The sequence below is a fragment of the Callorhinus ursinus genome, unplaced genomic scaffold (genome assembly GCF_003265705.2).
Source record: "Callorhinus ursinus isolate GAN/ISIS: 27379988/994484 unplaced genomic scaffold, GSC_fseal_2.0 scaffold66, whole genome shotgun sequence".
Taxonomy (NCBI): domain Eukaryota; kingdom Metazoa; phylum Chordata; class Mammalia; order Carnivora; family Otariidae; genus Callorhinus; species Callorhinus ursinus.
The window spans coordinates 751,412-770,467 of NW_027397128.1; the positions used below are offsets into that span (position 1 = coordinate 751,412).

General features: G+C 48.6%; 1 protein-coding gene across 1 annotated transcript in view; it reads right to left on the reverse strand.

Annotated features, from left to right (window-relative positions):
- Window positions 1–2,215: 2,215 nt before the first annotated feature.
- AMER1 (APC membrane recruitment protein 1) overlaps window positions 2,216–19,056 on the reverse strand; it is a 20,847-nt gene continuing 4,006 nt past the window's right edge. The window contains exon 2 of the mRNA XM_025863861.2: window positions 2,216–10,500. Within this exon, the coding sequence (XP_025719646.1) occupies window positions 7,021–10,401 (3,381 nt within the window). The 5' untranslated portion in view covers window positions 10,402–10,500 and the 3' untranslated portion in view covers window positions 2,216–7,020. The remainder of the gene's footprint in view (window positions 10,501–19,056) is intronic.

Here is a 19,056-nt window from a genome sequence, read left to right on the forward strand (position 1 = left end):
TAAAGTGCTCATGTTTATTGACTCACTCTGCTATTCATCATGTTTCCCAGGCCACTTATTAGCAGGATTAAGTGGGCCTACCTGGCTGGGAACAATTCCCAGAGATCCAAGGCTGGGGGTGGAAGTGGGGGAAGGAAGTCCTTCCCTGGGCTGACAAGGGCCTCTGATCTGGGCTTGGGGCTGGGAGAGTGGGCTGGGCCCAGTGGAATAAGGAGGCAGCCACAGTTCCTTTTTAGTTTTAGGATGCTCTCATTTTGGGCCTGCTGCTGGGGTCATTGCTGGGATTTACTGTTAGCATCCCTAAGGTGCAACTAACCAGAAGCTTCACTACTAGTATGATAGAAAAATGTAGGAGATTTAGACTCCACTCATCTGTCTGTGTGAACTTTGGCAAGGGCCTTAACCTTTCTGAGGCTCGGTTTTCTCATCTTAAAATGTACATAACAACGTTAACCTTGTAGAGTTAAAGTAAGGATTACACAAGATAATGTGGTTAAAGTGTCTAGTGCCTGCACATATCAATGATATTTTTCATTCAGGGCTTGAGGAATTATTAGCAGTACTCTTTCTTTTCCACCACATCTTCCACCCCTACCTGCCCACTCTGTTTCTCACTTTAACTTACAGTCAATGTTCTGTGTTATCATGAGCAAGTCGTTTCACTTTTCCATGGCTCCTTTCCCACCTCTGTAAAGTGGGGATGAGATCATCTGCTCTACCCACCTGCTTCAGGGGCCTTTTAAAAGATAATGGAGATGGAAGTTTGCAGACTAGAAAGTGCTACCCTCAGGTCGCTTGCTTTTATTGGCCAGGTCGGGATCCCAGAAGCCATGCAGCCCATCTAAAGTGTAGGAATTATCCAAAGTAAGAACATGGTCGGTAAGGCCCAGAGCCCAGTGAGGGTGGGGGCAGTGGGGAGCTAGCAGCTTACCCACAGCATCCTCCAAAAGATCTGTACAAAGGTATCTTATCTGTCGTGTTTACTTCTGCTCTAAACAAACACTGGGAACAAAGGCAGCCCGTTCACCAGGCACAACCCCAGTCCTTAAGCAGACCAGAGAACAGCATTGGAGCTAACCAAAGTGGTTTCCTTGGTGATCTAAGGAAAGTCTTAGGAGGTTCCCTCTACTAACATCCCCTTCCAGTAATGCAAAGGACTCCCCAGAGGGTCACAGTGAAGGCAGCCATCAGCCACAGCAGAATAGGAAGAGCTCTTACCACTTGTCTTATCCAGCAGGTACAATGCACCAGTCATGTGGGATCCACACCACAGAAAAGAACTTCACCCCAGGCCAACTGAGTCAGAAAGGGGTCGGGAGTGCTGGATTTAGGCAGTTGAAAAAGTTCCAAGGGTTACTCGGTGGTAGCCCAGTCTTCTGACTTGCATATGGAAACTAGTCTAGTCAAATCTATGCCCATGCCACCCATATATTATTGATGCGGAAACTGAAACTCAGAAGGGATTTTCCCAAGCCCAACTGATTAATGAGGGATGAAAACTACACAACCCCTTGAATTCCCAATGGATGTAATAAGACCTTCCTAGAAGGTCTTGCTCCAAAAGCTCTCTGAGTAACCGTGACCCTCTTCCTTCCATGAACAGTCCCTGGCAGATAACTCAATATCTATGAATTATTAACTTCCCTCCCAGGAGCTTCTCTCTTTTCTCTCTCATTAAATTGCTTTTATTTTGCTTTGCTTGATTCATGAGGTGTTGGGGGCCACCAAACTTCTTTGCTAATCTGGGAAGGGACCCCAGGGAGTTTACCTATGTGTCTATGGCAGTACTGTCTACAGTCTATAGCAGTTTTAAGTAGCTACTATTTCAGGGCTTCTGGCTTGGGCATGGCAATTGGGAAGAACTCAAGGGAGCCCACTAGCAGGTGTTAGAAGCCCTTGCTTATCAGGAGCCAATGGTAAAACACATGTTTCCCTCTCAACCCCACAGCTGAATAGGTGGAGCAGGCAGCTGCCCAGGAAGCATCTCAGCCCATAAACCCAGGTGAAGAATGCCATTCCTGCAGCTTGGCTGGAGAGTCCCACTATCAGTACTATCCTTTAGATGGAGCCATCAGTAGGAAGTCCACACCTCTGCCTCCTGGCTGGTGGGGAGGTCAGCACACTTGCATGAACTGAGTCTAATTTTAGAAGTGCTAACCAGCCCCTGGCCGTTCTCAAAATGTGAAAAGTGTGATGGAGAGTTTACCAACACTGCATCAGACAGATGCAGGGCATGACTTGGACGAAGAACCGAAGTTTCCCCTACTTTACTTTCAGCTCTGGCTTCTGTTTCCCCAGTGGGTGATCCCCAACCCCTGCCAACCTCCTTGCTTTCTCCATTTCCCTTCAAGGGCAAACCCAACAACCATGGGTCACAGGCATGCTGCTGTGGAACAGACCACAAGAATGCACTTTTGTGATGGGGGGAGGGGTCCTTCTTGAACCCAGTTTATTAGCATTCAGCAAAAGAAATATATGTTGTAACAAATAGGCAATGCATCAAGATATCCAGTGAGAGCTAGGATTGGACAATTATGTGATGTCTCAGGGATAAGGAAGGGGAAGCTAGGGCACATCCAGGGACCATGCTCCCCATTTTACACTGGGAGAGAAAAAACTCTTACACCTGGGGTGGGTATGTACTGCAGTTACCGATTTCTTCCCTCTGTCCTCCAGCCATTTTATTCAATATGAGCTAAATATACATTCCTCATTTCTTCTCCACCCCGCCCCCATATACAGCAGGGAAAACAAGCACCAATAGTAACAAGAATAATAATTAAAGCCCCGCCTCTCAGTAGGCCCAACCCTCATACATAGACATGCCATGTGGATTTTCTTCTTTGGAGTGACTGTAGGATAGAAAAGTGGGAATCAGACCAGCAAGACATTACCCTGATAGTCACTGTTCCCCCTTAATACCATTCGTATGTGAACGGGAGCAGGACAAGGCAGGAGAAATGGCGGTAGGGGGAGAGATACCCCCAAAGCAGCAAGAGGGGTCAAGGAGTTCTCCAACATCTCTTCTGGGCAAATGTCAACTGAGTTCTTGGAAAGTCCCATGCAAGGGTTTCCCCAGTGAGATGGCCAATTCATGGTGGTTGAAGCATCACTGCTATCTGTCTCTTTAGCTTCTTAGGGAAAAGTGACATGATAGAAACTCCATGTCCTCCTCACTGGGTTGAGAATGCCCCCAAAATGCTCCTTTGGAGAAACTCAGCATGACAAATAGCACAACATGGGGACTCATTTCAAAATGAAAGCACAAAACATAAAAAGGAGGGGGGGGAGAGAGGAGAGATGGGTACTTCCAGAAGGTCTACACATGGGGAAGGGGCAGGGCCCAAAAGAAAAAAATAAAGCCATAAACAACATGCTATCTACCAGGTTCTCCATGCCTGAGTCACCTGGCATTTGTCATAGTACCTGGGCATCTTTTGCTGTCCCTATCATGGAGGGAGGGGATGGATAGTAAGATACATTGGGATGAAGAGAGGGGAAAGAGTGAGGACCCTAGGCGGTTGAGATGCCAGCCCTCTGCACAAGCAGCAGCAATTTTTGTGTCATCTTTGTTTTGTTTAAAACTGTAAACAGCACCACTTAAAAATAAAATATATCAGAAAAGAACAATTGATAAACATTGTTTTCCATGAATATAAAATGCAAACAATACAAAAATAGATAATTGACTTTTGATATATATATATATATATTAAAAACAACTTGGATGTAACATACACATGGGTAAACTTGAAGTCTCCCTGCTAAATCCCCCATGCCTCCCTCTAGCAACTGGGCCCAGGGGCCGAGGGTGGGTGGGGTGGTGGCACTGGCAAGGGTGGGAAAGTTGCTAGCAACAGGATGAGAGGAATACACCCTGGGTGTAGGAAGCTACTTCCCTGCTTGGTACAGCATTGAGGAGGAAGAGAGAACAGTGTTGACCAAAGCCTTTGGCCCAGGAGGCTTATGAACAGGTGCCCAAGCTGAGTGCCCCAAGGCAGGGCTTCCTTGAAGGTGCTAAAGCACTGAGAAACTGGTAGCCCTGAAAGAAGCCTGCTAGTTGGCCTTCTCTATCCATAGTCACTGGTTCCCCATGGACTGCTCCCATCCGAGAATTCTCAGGATCAGAGCTGTCTGGTACTGAATAAGCCTGCTGGGTAGCAAGATGATGGCAGACACCCCCTCTCAAGTCCTATCTTCCCTTGAAATCACACCCACAAGCATTATTCCAGGACCTTGCAATGCAGACACGGTGTTCGTCTGGTCACAGCCTAAGATATGTGGGCTTGACATCAATACCTTTAGTAGACCGGGGCATGTCTGGTGCCAGCTAAGCAAGCACTGGCTATCTTTGGGGAGAGGCCTGGAGATTAGTTGGCTCTCCCAATGACAGCCTGTGCTGCCATCAACACGTCTCCAGCTAGATCTTCCTTCCTCTTCCAGGCTGCTGGTGGGATTCGGCCATCAACTGCTTGGATATAGAGACCCAAAGGAGCCTGGCTTCTGTAGCCATTCACCCTGAGACTGTCCCACTTCTGGTGGTGAGGATCCTGTCCTTGGGCTGGTAAGGACATTGAAAGAACTTGCAGGCAGCAATGATGTCTAAACCATGAGATGTTGCTCAGTTCTAGGCCTTACTCTGTACTTGACCTTCCAAAGCCCAGCAAAGTGTATTAGGATGATTGATGACTTCCCCTCAGGGGCAGCACCTCTCTTATTGTCTTCTTTTCACTGAGAGTTGATTATAATCTGCCCTTGGCCAAAGGCTGACCATCTACTTTTTCTCTTCTGATAGGCTGGAGGCTCAGCAGGCTCTGGAGGCTGGTGATGGCTCTACTACCTGCTGTGGCTGGCACAGTCCATATACAGATAGGAGCTTTAACTGCCCTGAAGGACAAGCAGAGAGAGAGGAGGCAAGTAGTGGGGTTTCCCCTGTTGTAAAGGCATTTGGTGTTTACTTCCTGCCAAACAGCCAGGCCTATTTCAGTCCCACCCTCCCAGGGCAGCTTTGGTAAGAGGCCAGATGGTCAGAATTTGGGCACTTCTCTCCTGGAATGCTGTGCTTGGGGTGAGGAGGGCCTTCCTCATGCTTTTTCTTTCTCCAACTCCATGACTTAGGTATTTCACAATGCAGACAGAATGAGCCTGGAGAGTTGGTCTGGGTCCCCTGAACAGTGGTGTTAGTGTCACGCAAATTCATGTGGTACTTCCAGGGGTGAAGCTTTTATCAGACAGGCTTGCTCTTTGTGGGAAGGATCGCTGCCAACCCCAATCTGAGAAATGGTGATAAAAACCAGCACAGATACATTCTCTGGCCAAGAGGAAGTTTGCCATAAAGTTTGCCCTCTTGACTCAGGGAGCCAACAGCCTCTGTTCCCAAGAGCCCGGTTGACCTCTTCTCTTAACAGGCATGGAGATAAGTGGGTTAAGGGACAGGGGCAGGAAGGCAAGGTTTATAATTTGGGTCAACACACCCAGGCAAAAAATGTTCCATATTCTATTTCCAATCAAGAAATTAAAAGGAACCCTCTCTTATTGGTGATTCATAAGAGGTTGAGCCAGGTTAGATTAGCCTGTTGCAATGTCTTCCTGACAGCAACTGTTCTTCACCAGTATTTCCAAGATAGTTTAACATGAAAACTGTGGAGAAGTGAGTGTACCATTCACCCCATAAAAGGCTGCAACTGCCATGCAATCAGAATCCTGCAGCTTGGCAGAATGAGGGCAGGTCACAGACTGTCCTCTCAAGAAGGCTGATCCTTTGAGGATGCTAAGGACTTGGCTAATTAGAAGATGAAAGCTCTTTAGAGAACCAGAACAGCAGCCTAGAATGCCTTTGGTATCCTGTTTCTTGGGAGTGCTAGCCTGGTGTCTCTGGAGCCTCTTTACAGCATCCAAATGGAGGGGTGGGCAAGGATTAGGAAGTTTTTGCTTTTGGGGGAGAAACAATTTTCTCTTCTAAGAAGCTGGGTTACTTTGAGCTATGCAATGTGTAAAATTCTCTCCTGCCAGCAGGGACAAATGGACCTCTCTCTCCTATCCTTCCCCTGCAACCCGCAAAAACCCTGACCCCCTTATAGCCAAGCCTAATTTAGGCTGCTTCTCTTCCTGTATCTCAATTAAAAGAATATGTTCCTTGTGATGAGATTATGAAAGTTTCCTTTAGAGTTAAAGAAAAATTCAAAAGTGTCTGTAACTCAGACGTCACAAGCTTAAGAGAGGAAGAAGGAAAAAACTCTTATCATTCCACAACTCAAGCCTTATGGCAGTATCTACAATACAACCCTATTTTGTCTTCTGTTTGCAACTGAATTTGATCACGCCATTAAGGGGACAGCATTTTTGTCTTTAACCCAAGCTATGGCAGACCAGGTTAAAGGGCCCCCATCTGGTTACAATGCCAAAGTCCACAGCAATAGGCAGTGAGACACATGCTACTTGATCCTAAGGACAGTTAGCTGGGGTGAATGGATTATAATCATCTGATGTAATGGTGACAGCTATGCCAAGACTGAAGGGAGTGGGGATGGGGAGGATCTGTACCAGTATTTCACATTGTCAACAGCAAACAAGCCCCCTGTCCTCAAGTGGGAAGCAGTGCAGACCTGGCTGTTCATCAGTGGTTCATTATTCACTGTGTGTAGGGGTGTGGCAGGGGTACTAAAGGTTCAGCCTGTGTCAAGGAGGCATGCTATATATATAATCACTAACTGGGCAACTGGAATAGGCACAAAAGTACAGCATCCCAAACCCTGCGTGGGTAACAAGAAAACCCAAAAGTAAAAGCTGGAGCAACAGAGCAGCAGCAGCCTCCTGGGGCAGATGTACTCAAGCTGAATGTGACCACAGATTGGCAGAAGAGGGAAGTGGGAAAACAAAGGCAAAAACTCATAGGATCTTTCCTTGGCCAAAAGGATTTTCAAGTTAAATAGCAATCCCCATCCCCCCACCCCTCTGCCCAACCCCTCATCCCCATTCACATGCTCAGGCCCCATGCCCCTACTCCAGAATAGATGATGACTACTCAGCTAGCTTTCCATTCACAGCAGTGGAGGAGTAGCTGGTGGGGAGGGGGAGAGAGGCACCTTGCTCAGCCATCTCCTTTGACAGGTCAAGGCTGGAAGCCCTGTAGTGAATGGGTTGAGGCTGCTGGGGATCAGGCTGGACCCTGGGCAGCTGAGGGATGCCATGAGTGATGCCCACAGGCTTGGCCTGGGACAGAGGACTGGGGCTGAAGCCTCCAAAACTGGAGGAGCAACTGGGCTCATCAACAGGCAGCAGCATATCTTGAGGCCTGGCCCTCACACTCTGAGAAGCCTGTGGCTGCAGGTTATAACAAGGGACCATGGGAAGGGGTAGGTGTGAAGGCCGAGATAACTGAGGCCTGGATATCCCAGGTACCCTTGGCTCTGGACCTGGTACTGACAGCAACATTGACATGGCCACAGGAGGTATGCAACAGGCTGTCTGCCCATATGGAGACTGGCCAGAAGACCCATCCAACTGGCTGGGACTTATCCAGGCAGGGCCTGGGCCCACTGGAAGAGGACAGGGAGCCCAGGCAGGCCAGTCATAGGCCCCTGGTGGTTCAGTATAAAGGGACAAAGGACTGTCTCGGCCCCATTCTTCCTCCTCCTCTTCTTCATTTGAATCTTCCTGCTGAGCCTGAAGCTCACCAGACACTGTGTATTCCTGGGCAAGGTGGGAATTGGAGAGCTCCAGTTCCAAGGTTTCCGCAGTGTCCAGGGAGCGACTCCTCCTGTTGAGGGCCATAGCAGCAGGTGGAGGCCGAGGGTGCATGCCAGGCAATCCCAAGTAGCGAGGGAGACTGCTCACACCCCAGGGCAGACCTTGGTAGAATCGGCTGTGGTAGTTGTTGAATGTGTGTTTCTGGTAGTAGCCCAGCTCAAAAGCTTCCAAGGAGGCTGCAAGGTCTTCATCATTGTGGAACTCAGGATTCTCTTCACACTTGCCTTCCCCATCCCGTTCCACATCAGCGATATCAAAAGTCACCATAGGGGGCAGTTCAGGGAGGTTCTGAGTGAAGGATGAGTCAGAGTCAGAGCTGCAGGACATGCTGGAGAAGAGGTTCCCGCTGCTGGTGAACTCCACAAGGGCCTGTGAGAAACTCACAGTGGCATTCCCTTCTTTCTCAACCTCCTCTTCCTCTGGCTCCTCAGGGGGTGAATAAGTAGGGTAGGCCCTCCTGGGAGATCCTCCAAAGTTTGCTTCTTGCATGTCTGGCTCAAACATAGCATCACTTTGGAAGAGCTGCATCAGACAGGTACTTTGATCCTTCTTGGAGCAGATTCCCTCAAAACGCTTCTCTAGAGGACGGAAGTCCCTCCAGTCTGGCTCACTGCTTGCAGTGGCAGGGAAAGCTGAGGTGGTTCCCCGGTGGGAAGTCTGAGAGGCCCCTGATACCCCTGCTACCAGGCCCATCACTGATGGGCCTAAGGGCCTCATCTGATATTCCATGATGGGCTTCTCTTGCCAAGTCTGAATCTCTCGGACTTGAGCCTCTTGAGCATGGTCCTCTCGGGCCTGGGCTTCCCTGGCATAGGCCTCTTGGGCTTGGGCCTCTCTGACATGAATTTCTCGGGCATGAGTTTCTTGGGTATAGGTCTCCCTGCTGTGAGCTTCTCGGGCACGTGCCTCCTGCGCCTCTCGGGCCTCAAGCTGCTCTCGCCGAAGCTCCCAAAACAACAACTGTTTCTGGATGGTCACTAGCCGTTCTTCCTCTGTCTCCATTGCCCCAGGTGGCCGAGAGGAAGAAAAGGGGTCAAAGTTCAAGAAGGGATGAAATATCTCAGAGCTGTGACCATGGAGGTCATAAAGACAGTCATCTACAGGTGGGGAGGTCTCAAGACTATCATCTGGCTCATAGAACTCATACAGGGCATCTCCACTGTAGCTGTCTCGGGGCAGGCAATCCCTCCGGACAAGCCCCAAGGCCTCACCTGAATCATCCTCAAATCCAGGTGTTGTGGAATCATAATAACCCTCATCACTATTGGGGGCAGACTCTTGCTGGTCACTCTGAGGAGTCAAAAGGTCCCCAGGGTTTAAGCCAGGATAAGATTGAACTGAGTCAAGAAGCATATAGCCATGGTGGCCTGGAGATGTGATGGGATGGTAGCCCAAATTCAGATTGGACCTTGGGTACATCTGGGCACTTGCCCACAGATATTCTAAGTCATATTCTTCTTCCTCCTTGACATCCTCTTCTTCCTCCTCTAATTCCACCTCCTCCTCCTCCTCTTCCTCATCATCATCATCTGGCAAGGCCATCTCCTCCCCACCTCCTTGGTAGGTCACCAGGCAGGAACTTCGTTTGGTCCCATCTCGATTGGCCCTCTGGCCTCCAGAGGCCATGCTGTCTGTCATACTGTCCATGTCTTGCTCTGCTATAATGTCACCACAACCTGTCAGTGAGTCAAAACTTTTCAGGGATGTGACATCCCCAAACAAGAGGCTTAGCTGGTCCCCAACAGGGCCATTTGGTGGATTTACCTCTTCTGCCACCACCTTCTCCCCTGTTTCTGGACTGTGGGACTCCTCTGGGCCACTGGCTTCAGAGGCAGGCTTGGGCTGCAGAAGTACTGAGGCATAGGCCTCCTTGGGTTTTTCTGGATCTTTACAGGCTGTCTTCTCAGTGACTACTGGAGAAGGCTCTGGTACTAAAGAAACTTTTGGCCCAGGAGCATCTTGGGGTTTGGCATTTTCTTTTCTGGAGGCTTGGAGGATATCCTCATTATGGGGCAGAATGGCTGAGTTCACATATTCATGAGGCCTGGCTCTGGTCCCTTCAGGCCCCTTGGGCCCTAGCTCACTTTGTTCAGCCCCAGAGACCTTGCTTTTCCGGTGACGGCGGATACTGCTGAAAAAACCTTTCAGGCCTTTCTTTGGCTTGGGCACAGAGGGAGCCTTCTCAGCCCCAGCTTTCTCTGTGGCTCTAGCCACAGATGTCTTGCATCTGGAGCTGCTCTCCAAAACCCCATGGGCACTCTGGGAACTGGGAAGTTGGCAGGGCGATTCGGGCAAGAGTAAGGCAAAGCTGGTTCCTTCACTGACAATGTCTTCAGGGCCACAGGCTGCTTCAGTCAGGCCATCGTGGGTCTTGCTCTTGCTAAGACCCTTCTTGGAGATGCTTTTCCCAGAACTTTTGCTTCGGCCCCCTCCAAAGAAACTAGGCAAGGTACAGATACCCTTCTTGCCACCAAAAAGTTTCATGGCAGTTTTCCTCAGCCTACCTGGGCCAGATGAGGGTGGCTCCGACACTAGCCCTTCTGTTATCTCAGCTGCCTTGTTCTTGGCTCCTTTCTCTGCCCCTTGGTCCTGGGTGTCCATAGAGGCTACTGCTCCCTTGGTCTGAGAAGCTTCATCCTTTCCACTCTCCATGGTGATGGGGACAACTCAGGTATGTTCAGCTGAAAAAGCAGCCTTCTGGCTTCCAAGCACTGTTATAACATCATCAGTCAGGAAGCATCCCAGTTGGGTCTAGAGGAGATGAGAGAAACAAAGATAGAGTATACTGGTAAGCAAGAAGCCAGGCTGGGTTTGTTTTCACAGGTGTCTGTTAGTTCAGGCTTGAGTGGAACCAGAAAGAAAGTAAAAGAAAATGTAGGGAAAACCTTAATGCATTCCATATGGTTGGCTTGCTGGGCCAGTCTCCTCTGGGCCCCAAGGCAACAAAACCCTACATTGAACAATTAGACAGCCATCACCCCAGCCCCTCATTGGGTTCACTCCCTTCAGTAGCATACCCTAGGCCAGAACACTGGGCAGGGGAAACTGCAGATGTGGGAAATGCTCAGTTGTGCTACTGACTACAGGAGGAATTATCAAAGGGGGTAAGATAGGGGGAGGCAGGAAAGGCAGCAGGGAGGTAAGCTCCGATGACACAGAATTTTTGTTTTTTTTTTTTAATTTTATTTATTTGAGAGAGAGAGAATGAGAGATAGAGAGCACGAGAGGGAAGAGGGTCAGAGGGAGAAGCAGACTCCCTGCTGAGCAGGGAGCTCGATGCGGGACTCGATTCTGGGACTCCAGGATCATGACCTGAGCCGAAGGCAGTCGCTTAACCAACTGAGCCACCCAGGCGCCCTGACACAGAATTTTTGAAAATCATCTGGTAAAACAGCCCATTGAGTCCTCACTGGGCTCTGCAAGATCCAGGCCTCAATTTCACCTTAGTCTGGGTTCTCACTGACATTTTTCCTGGGGCTAGAAAGAAAAGTAGACCCGAAGTTTCATCTCTTCCCCACAGGCTACCTAGATTGCCTACCTGCACATGCTCAGACCTTCAGAAGTTCAGAATAGGAGCTTCACAGATCCACATTGCAGAGCTGCAATCCAGGATCTGCTAAAAGCGCATGGTGGCCTTGGGGCAAGGCACTCTCTAGACTTCGGTATCCTTGGTCCAAGAAGCCTAGCCATACTTCCCCCTCTAGTGGTTATGTGAGGGGTAGGTCTAGGTCAGACTCTATTGACTGTTTTACTGGGAAAATTTTTTAATGTGGCTCTTGGCAACTGGAACCCCCCATGTTCCACTTTAGAACTGTGAGGCAAACTATTTCTTCTCATTATTTTGGCCCTCTTTTAGCTCCCTATCTAGAAAGGGAGCTCCCTGAAGGCATAACTCCACATGATTCATGTTCCTGGCCTAGAAGTTAGGCTCTCAACAGCTATTAAATTAATAAACCTGGTACAAAGCACACCGTTCTGGTTTAGGCTTCCAATCCTCCAAACATCCAAATGCTACAGAGATGGAATAAAAATGACTATCCATCACCCATCCCAACACATGTCCTCCACCCCAAGTCTGATATATTCATTCTAGTGACTACAGTTGGTTGACAGATGGATCAGTGACCAGCCTGCTAAAACCCGATGACCTATCCCTGGAAAGTTCCTCACCACCGTGGCCCCTCTCTGTAGGGTAGCCACCAGCAGACAGGGAGCTAGGGTAAAGAAAGGAGGAAAAACAACTGCTGGGAGCCAGAAAGAGACAGACAAACCCTGCTGGTGTCCCTGGAGTAGTTTGCCAACACATCAACCCTATAATTGGTGGCAACAGTAATAAGACACATATTCACTCGCAGTGGAAGATTATGGACCAGTACTGGGGGTGGAGAGAGACTGGCAGCTAACTAGCCCCTGACCTAATTGGAGGAACCCTCCTGGAGCCCCTGATCCTGTTCTGCAAACATTAATTTTGTGCCTTGTGCCTTGCTTGGCTTGACACTTGAATCATCAGTGTGACCAGGCTTCCATCAGGAGCACTCTGCATAACTGAATATTAAACTTGGAGCAAGATAATGGCTGGTTATCCAGAAAATAAAAGAGAAAAGATATCATCTGATCCCTTCTCTGCAGAGATATGTAATGTCATTTGCTCAGGCTAGGTTTTTCTTTTTTTTCTGGATGACATATTTTTACATGATATTGTTTCAGCTCAGCTCCCCCTCCCCGACAAGAGTTATCCCTACAGTAAACAGTGCCACCACCACCCTGAAATACACAATCATGCACACACACATAACCACTCAGAGTCCCCTCCTCAGGAATCAGATGGGAATAGGGGCTCTATCATCTATCTGAATTCCCCACTTTTCAAAACAGAGATGTTTTTATTTCAACCCTGAAAATGTTGACAGTGTTGTCATTTATGGTGCTAGACATGGGAGAGATGGGATAGGAGTAGTGGAGTTGTTTATGAAATTGTATTCCCCCCCTGTGGAATTTATGAAACAAACCTCTCCTGAACATTTGGTAAGTGATGGACATTAAACTCAGTTCTACAAGGTAGGCCAAGAAGCGGGAACCCCAGCTAGTGCTTTTGAGGAAGTTCCTAGGCTAATAGGGAGAGGGTCTTATATATAGGATACAACATAATACAAGTCTTAAAGAGGAGCTCCCATCTTAAGATGCATGGTGGAGTATCAGTCTTCATACCTTGTTATCATATCCCAGGATAAATCTGAAAAGCAGAAAGACACCCCCTAGGTTCAGAAAAGCTGCCTTGAGGAGAAGGCATTCAATCTGGGCCTTGTCAGACAGGAGTTAGTAGAAATGGCAATGATTTAGGTGAAGGGATGAGTGAGACTAGTAAGTATGGCTGGGCATCAGGAAGACCAAGGGCCAAGTGAAAAACCTCATGAGCCTAAACATCCTTGTGGATAGAAGGCTGAATTCCCCTGCTGGGTTTGGGGATGGAGTTCCTATGAACAGAGGGATTAGGCAAATTGAATCTTAAAGAGGGTCGTTTTCGAGAACCTTGATACCCTGGCTGGAAGGCAGTTCCTATGGGCCTTCTCTTTCCCTTGCTCCTGTGTGCCACTGGGGTAAAAGCCAGCCCACTACTTTCTACATTGTCCCCCTCCCTGCCACAGGAATCTGCAGTGTGTTGTGGAAGGAGCCATGAGCTGCAGGGCTGGGTTCCAGGCCATGCTAGGGGACCCTGAACAAGCCAAGGCACCCTTCTTAGGCTTGAGCACTTATGAAATGGAGATCACTAGAGTGGTGTGAGAATTAGATCAGATAATGGACACCATATACACTTTGTAAAATGTAAAGTGCAGTGCAAATGAGAAAGATTAACATTACTGTTATTCTTACCACCTTCCAAGTCAGATCCCAGTTTCTTAGGAAGTAGCGAACATGTGTAAAAGAACACTTATTTGGGAAAGGTATTCACTGTGTGGGGAGCCCAAGGGACTAGCTGCCTTGGCCATACTGAGGAAGAGCCAGGTGTGAGGGAATTTTAAAAGCAAGAGTGTGAATTTATACAAAGTCCTCTGCTTAAGGGCAGTTTTAAAAGCGTGTGTGTGGTGAGAGTGGGTGAACTAGGCAGGGGTATCTCTGGGACTGGGATTCTCTTCCCACAACTTCAGGCCCTCCTCCTAACTAGGACCAGGGTCATTTTTGCTGGCAAGGACCAGCCTTGAAACTGTGCTGTCTCCCATTTCCCTACCTTGTCCTTCCCAGGGCCATGTACCTCCCCACAGCCACACATAATGTCTATTATGTCTCCCCAAGACAGTAGAACAGGAGGTGGCAGGGTCACCCATAGCTGGTATCCCTCTAGCCCAGCCCTACCTAGCTACCTCTGGCCCAGATGCCTTCTTCACGCTCCTTGCTACCCTACTTGGTCCCAGTGCTATCCTTCCCCAATGGGCTATGTGCCTTTATTTGGGAACACAGAATTGACTGGCCGAGAGAGTGAAGTGGGGCATAAGGCAAAGGGGACTGCAAGGGACAGACTCTGCAACCTTTTCAGGTTGGAGCTGAGTCCCCTCATGGTTTCTGCCAAGAAAGTGGTCCTGCCAAATGCAGGGCCCCTCAACGCTTGGGTTTCTCAACCTTTGTGGCTAAGTTTCTGGTGGACTGGTGCGTAAGGGAACACTCTAAAGCTACTCTGTGGTCTCTAGCAGGGGCAGTTTGTTGCAGCTGCTGCTATCATGGCAGGGAGTGGGATGTGGCCATCTCTGCTCCCAGGACCAGCCTCAGGCCATGCTGGGACCAGTGAAAGGCTGGCTACTAGGACAGAGCTTTTGTTTTCCTCCCTTCCTCTCAAAACACAAGCAGGAGAGGAGCCACAAACTTGCCCCAGGAACCCTTCTTAGTGAGGAGGAAACATCTGCAGCCTGAGCCTTACATATTTTACTCCCAGCTCAGCTTCCTGGGGCCAGTTCAGCCAAGTTAGAGTTCAGGGAAGAAGTGTATGGATTTATGCAGTAGCTCCAGAGGCATCACCTCAACCAGGCATAGTTCCCTAGACCTCCACCAAGCAGTCTTCCTGGGGACAAGCCTACTCTGGGCCCATCTTGCCCTTGTGTATGGGGGCATGGTAACTAAGGAAGCACTGGTGAGGATAGGAAGCCCTCTCCCCAACAAGAGGCAGTCAGTTCTACACTATAATCAGTTCTGCCTACCTGGGGGAAATCTAGCAAGTTCTTTCAGTTTCCTTAACTGGAAAATGAGGGTATTGAGAGTGCCTACCTCTTAAAAATATTGTAAGGAACAAAACCAATGTATATATGTATACCAAATAAAATTCAGTATATAGCAGAGGCTCAAAAACATAGCAACTAATTTTTAAAAATATTTTCTTCAAACTATAGTTGGACAATTTCCAGCAACAAAACTCCTTGGTTTGTGTAAGTCACCAAAACTCCTTGGGCCTCAGTTGCCCCAAATGGTAAATGATGGTGACTACGTTGGTATCTCACAGGAGGCTTTAGCTGCTCTTTTAGCCACCTTTCATATTCAGGGACCTAAAATGTTGCCTCCAGTCAGCTAGTGGCTAGCAGCTCTGGATTAACCAGGTAATTTCAACTAGCCATGTTCTGTAGCCTAGGCCAGAAAGGTCAACAATTCAAATTCACCTAAACGTACCAACATCAAAGGAAATGCAAATCAACAGACACCCTTCACCCAATGGGGCACTTACCAGTTTACAAAGCACTCCCCACTCCCTCACCTCCCATTTGCCATTCCCAGCAATCCATTAATCAGTCCTGGTGGGAGATGCTAACTCCTTGTCACCTTGTCACAGAAAAGGAAACTATCTAGACTTGGGAAAAGGCTTTACCTCAGTTCACACAGTTGGATGGTGACAGAGCTTACACCAGCCCCCAGGCCGCTGGAGTCCCCATTCCAATGCCATTTTGCTGTACAGGGCTAGCTCCCAGTTGTAGGAGGAAGACTGATAGCAAGGACTGTACAGGTTCCCCTCACACCTGAAAGCCACCATCTCCCCCTCCCCTTGCACCCATGTCCCAGCCCAGCTGAGCTTTCTCTGAAGTACTTCCAGTCCTCACTTGGCTACCACTGTTTTGGTCCTACCTAGCACATTCCAGAAAGCATGCAGACTTCAGAATACAAGGGCTGCCAACCCAGAATGTGGCTGCTCTCCTCATCAGCAACTCCACCACCACCACTCCCAGATTGTGGAACACACTCCTTTACTCTCCTTTTCCTTGGGAGATAATTTTGAGAGGCCAAAAAAGACTCAAACAGAAACTTGCCACTGGGGACAAAGACGCAGAATTTGAGCTATTATTTAAAGGAAATGACCTATGGGGCACCTGGGTGGCTCAGTTGGTTAAGTGTCTGCCTTTGGCTCAGGTCCATGATCCCAGTGTCCTGGGATCAAGTCCTGCATTGGGCTCCTTGCTCAGCGGGGAGCCTGCTTCTCCTTCTTCCTGCCACTCTCCCTGCTTGTGCTCTCTCTCTCTCTCTGATAAATAAATAAATAAATAAATAAATAAATAAATAAATAAATAAAATCTTTAAAAAAATAATAAAAGAAATGACCTATGAGATTATCTGGAACTGGAATCACCCATTTCTAAAGCCCACAGCCAAGGTCCACTCTCAAAACCATTTGTTCAGGGCCTGAAGGAAGGGCCGCCTGGCTTGGCATCCTTTTGTGAAGTTATACAGACTGCTGGCAGAGCTTTACCCATGCTACTCCTACAACCACATCTCCCCTAACTTGCAGCCTTCCATTAAGGAGCACCTCCTCTCAAGGGGGTATCCCATAACCTCTAGATGCAACACAGACCCCAAAATGGGCCTTCTTGCCTTGCCTCCCATTTGCCCACCACCAGCCCCTCAAATGAGTTAACATACTCAGCCTAGGATAATTCATTCTGGCAGGCCTCGGTCTTTCTGTTCATCTCTCTCAAATGGACCCTCCATGTTATAGTCACTACATACAGCACAGAGCAGGAGCTCAAACAACATTGGTTCAACTGAAATCTAATTCAGCTGGAGTTTGTCAGCCCAGAACTAAAATGCCAGCTTCATCCCTTACAAGTGGGGGGTTTGAGAAATCAGCCTAACCTCCCTGAGACTCAAAACACCTTATCTAGAAAATGAAAAAAATGCTATCATGCAGGATCACTGTAAGAATTAGAGATGATAAATGGAAAGGGTAAATTGTTCTCTAGTTACTGAGCAGATGTTCAATAAAAGACCCTTGTGATGGGGCCTCTTGCAGCCACCTTCTCTACTCTAGCTCCTCAGCTGCCAGCCCATGTCCTCTGAAGATGACACAAGCCTCTTAGCTGAGCTCCCTCTGGTCCTTCCCTGCTATAACACTGAAATCCCACTCCTTCCCTCTCCTCCATACTCTTGCCAGATTCATTTTTACAACCCTGATTTCAGTGCATCACTCCTCTACTTACGAAATTATTCCACACCGCCTACAAGGTCAGGGTCAAACCCCTTTCCCTGACCTTCAAGATTCACTCTCCCTGCATGCCCCTTGCAGGTTTCCTAGCCTCACTTCTCTACCCTTTAGCCCCAAACACATAGGGACTTCTCCAGTCTAGGAGGTATGGTGACCCAGACATCACTTCTTCCTAGAAATTGGCTTTCCTGGTAAGCCTTTTTGATGCCCCACTTTCTCCTGAGGCTGCTGAAGTTCCCTGCCCAGCTTGCCTGGAATGATGGGGGCTCTGGGAGCCAAGCCATCTATTTGCTACACACCTCTTAGGCTCCCAAACTTCCTTAGAGAAGAATATATCTGAGGTGGGTGCCATGCGTGCCTAGTAAGGCTTCTACTATGTCAATACTAACCCAGCAAGGGTGACATCAAAGACAGGCACCCTCCCCCACCCAGTTCAGATGAAGAATAAGAGGAGCTAACTCCAGGGAAACAGATGTGACAAGGCAGCTAAGGAAAGCCTGAAGAGGAACAGCTGGACCAAATGAACAATGGAGACCCTGAACTTTACCATGTACCCACTTCCCTATATATACCATACCCTATGTGAGAGGCCAGGTAAGGAAACTGAAGCTTGGGAGGGGATCAGAATCAGTGTACCAGCGTACTTAGAGGAAGAAACCTTGAACTGAGGGGCAAGAACTTTATGCTCCTATGTAACCTTGAGCAAATCCCTTCCCTGTTCAGGGCCTCAGTTTCCCTATCTAGAAATGGGAGATTGAACTAGGGGGTCTGCTTGCCCCAGTCTGTGTGAGAAGCTGGGAGAAGGGTAGTCCTGTGCCCAGTTTTCTAGTGGCTGCAGAAAGAGGAGGCATGTGGGGCTCCTGGGTGGCTCAGTTGTTAAGCGTCTGCCTTCGCCTCAGGTCATGATCCCAGGGTCCTGGGATCGAGCCCCACATCTGGCTCCCTGCTCAGCGGGCAGCCTGCTTCTCCCTCTCCCACTCCCCCTACTTGTGTTCCCTCTCTCGCTGTCTCCCTCTCTGTCAAAAAAAAAAAAATCTAAAAAAAAGAAAAAGGAGGCATGTAATTTTGGGGGTCCTAGGCTTCAGTGGGAGGCCTGCATGCCTAAATGGTTGGGCTCAGTCCACCACCGCACTATAGCCCAGCCTCATTTCTCATGCCTCCCTCCACAGAATCCTGCCCAACACTTTACTTTTTCAAAATACACTAGGCCTGGCCTGCAAATATTTCCTATATGTCCAGAGGGGAGGGGGACCAGAACTGGTCTGGTCCAGCCCTCTCTCCCCTGAGTAGCCCCCAGCAGGGAGGGCTGAGTGCTGGGTTGGGTTAGTATCTGTTTGGAAGCACAGCAGGGGAAAAAAAAAGAAAACAACAACTGGAGGAGATGAAAGCACTGAAGGCTCTGCAACAAGAACTGCAGATCAAAAGGTCCCAATGCCCCTGCAGCACCAGTATGCCTGCCTCTGCTGCCACCAAGCCCCCTCCTATTATTTTCATTGTCCATAATTATCCCCTAATCCCAAAAGGGGAGGTGTAGAGAAGCAATGCACCCTCACTCAGCAGGCACCTGCACCTCCTCAGTGGTTTTGGTTTCCCTAACTTTCTTCCTGGAGATATACTTACACATGCACAGGTTTGAAAAATAAGACCAAGGAGAGGAGATGAAAAGCTCTGTGATTATTTAATTCAGAGAACAGAAGTTGGGAGTGGGGAGAGACGATTTAATGCCCATGAAATCTCCAGTGGTTTGTTAAGCAGGAGCAATGACAGCCAGCTGCCTTCAACCTCACCCCCCAACACTTACACACACACACACACACACACACACACACACACACACACACACACACACACACACA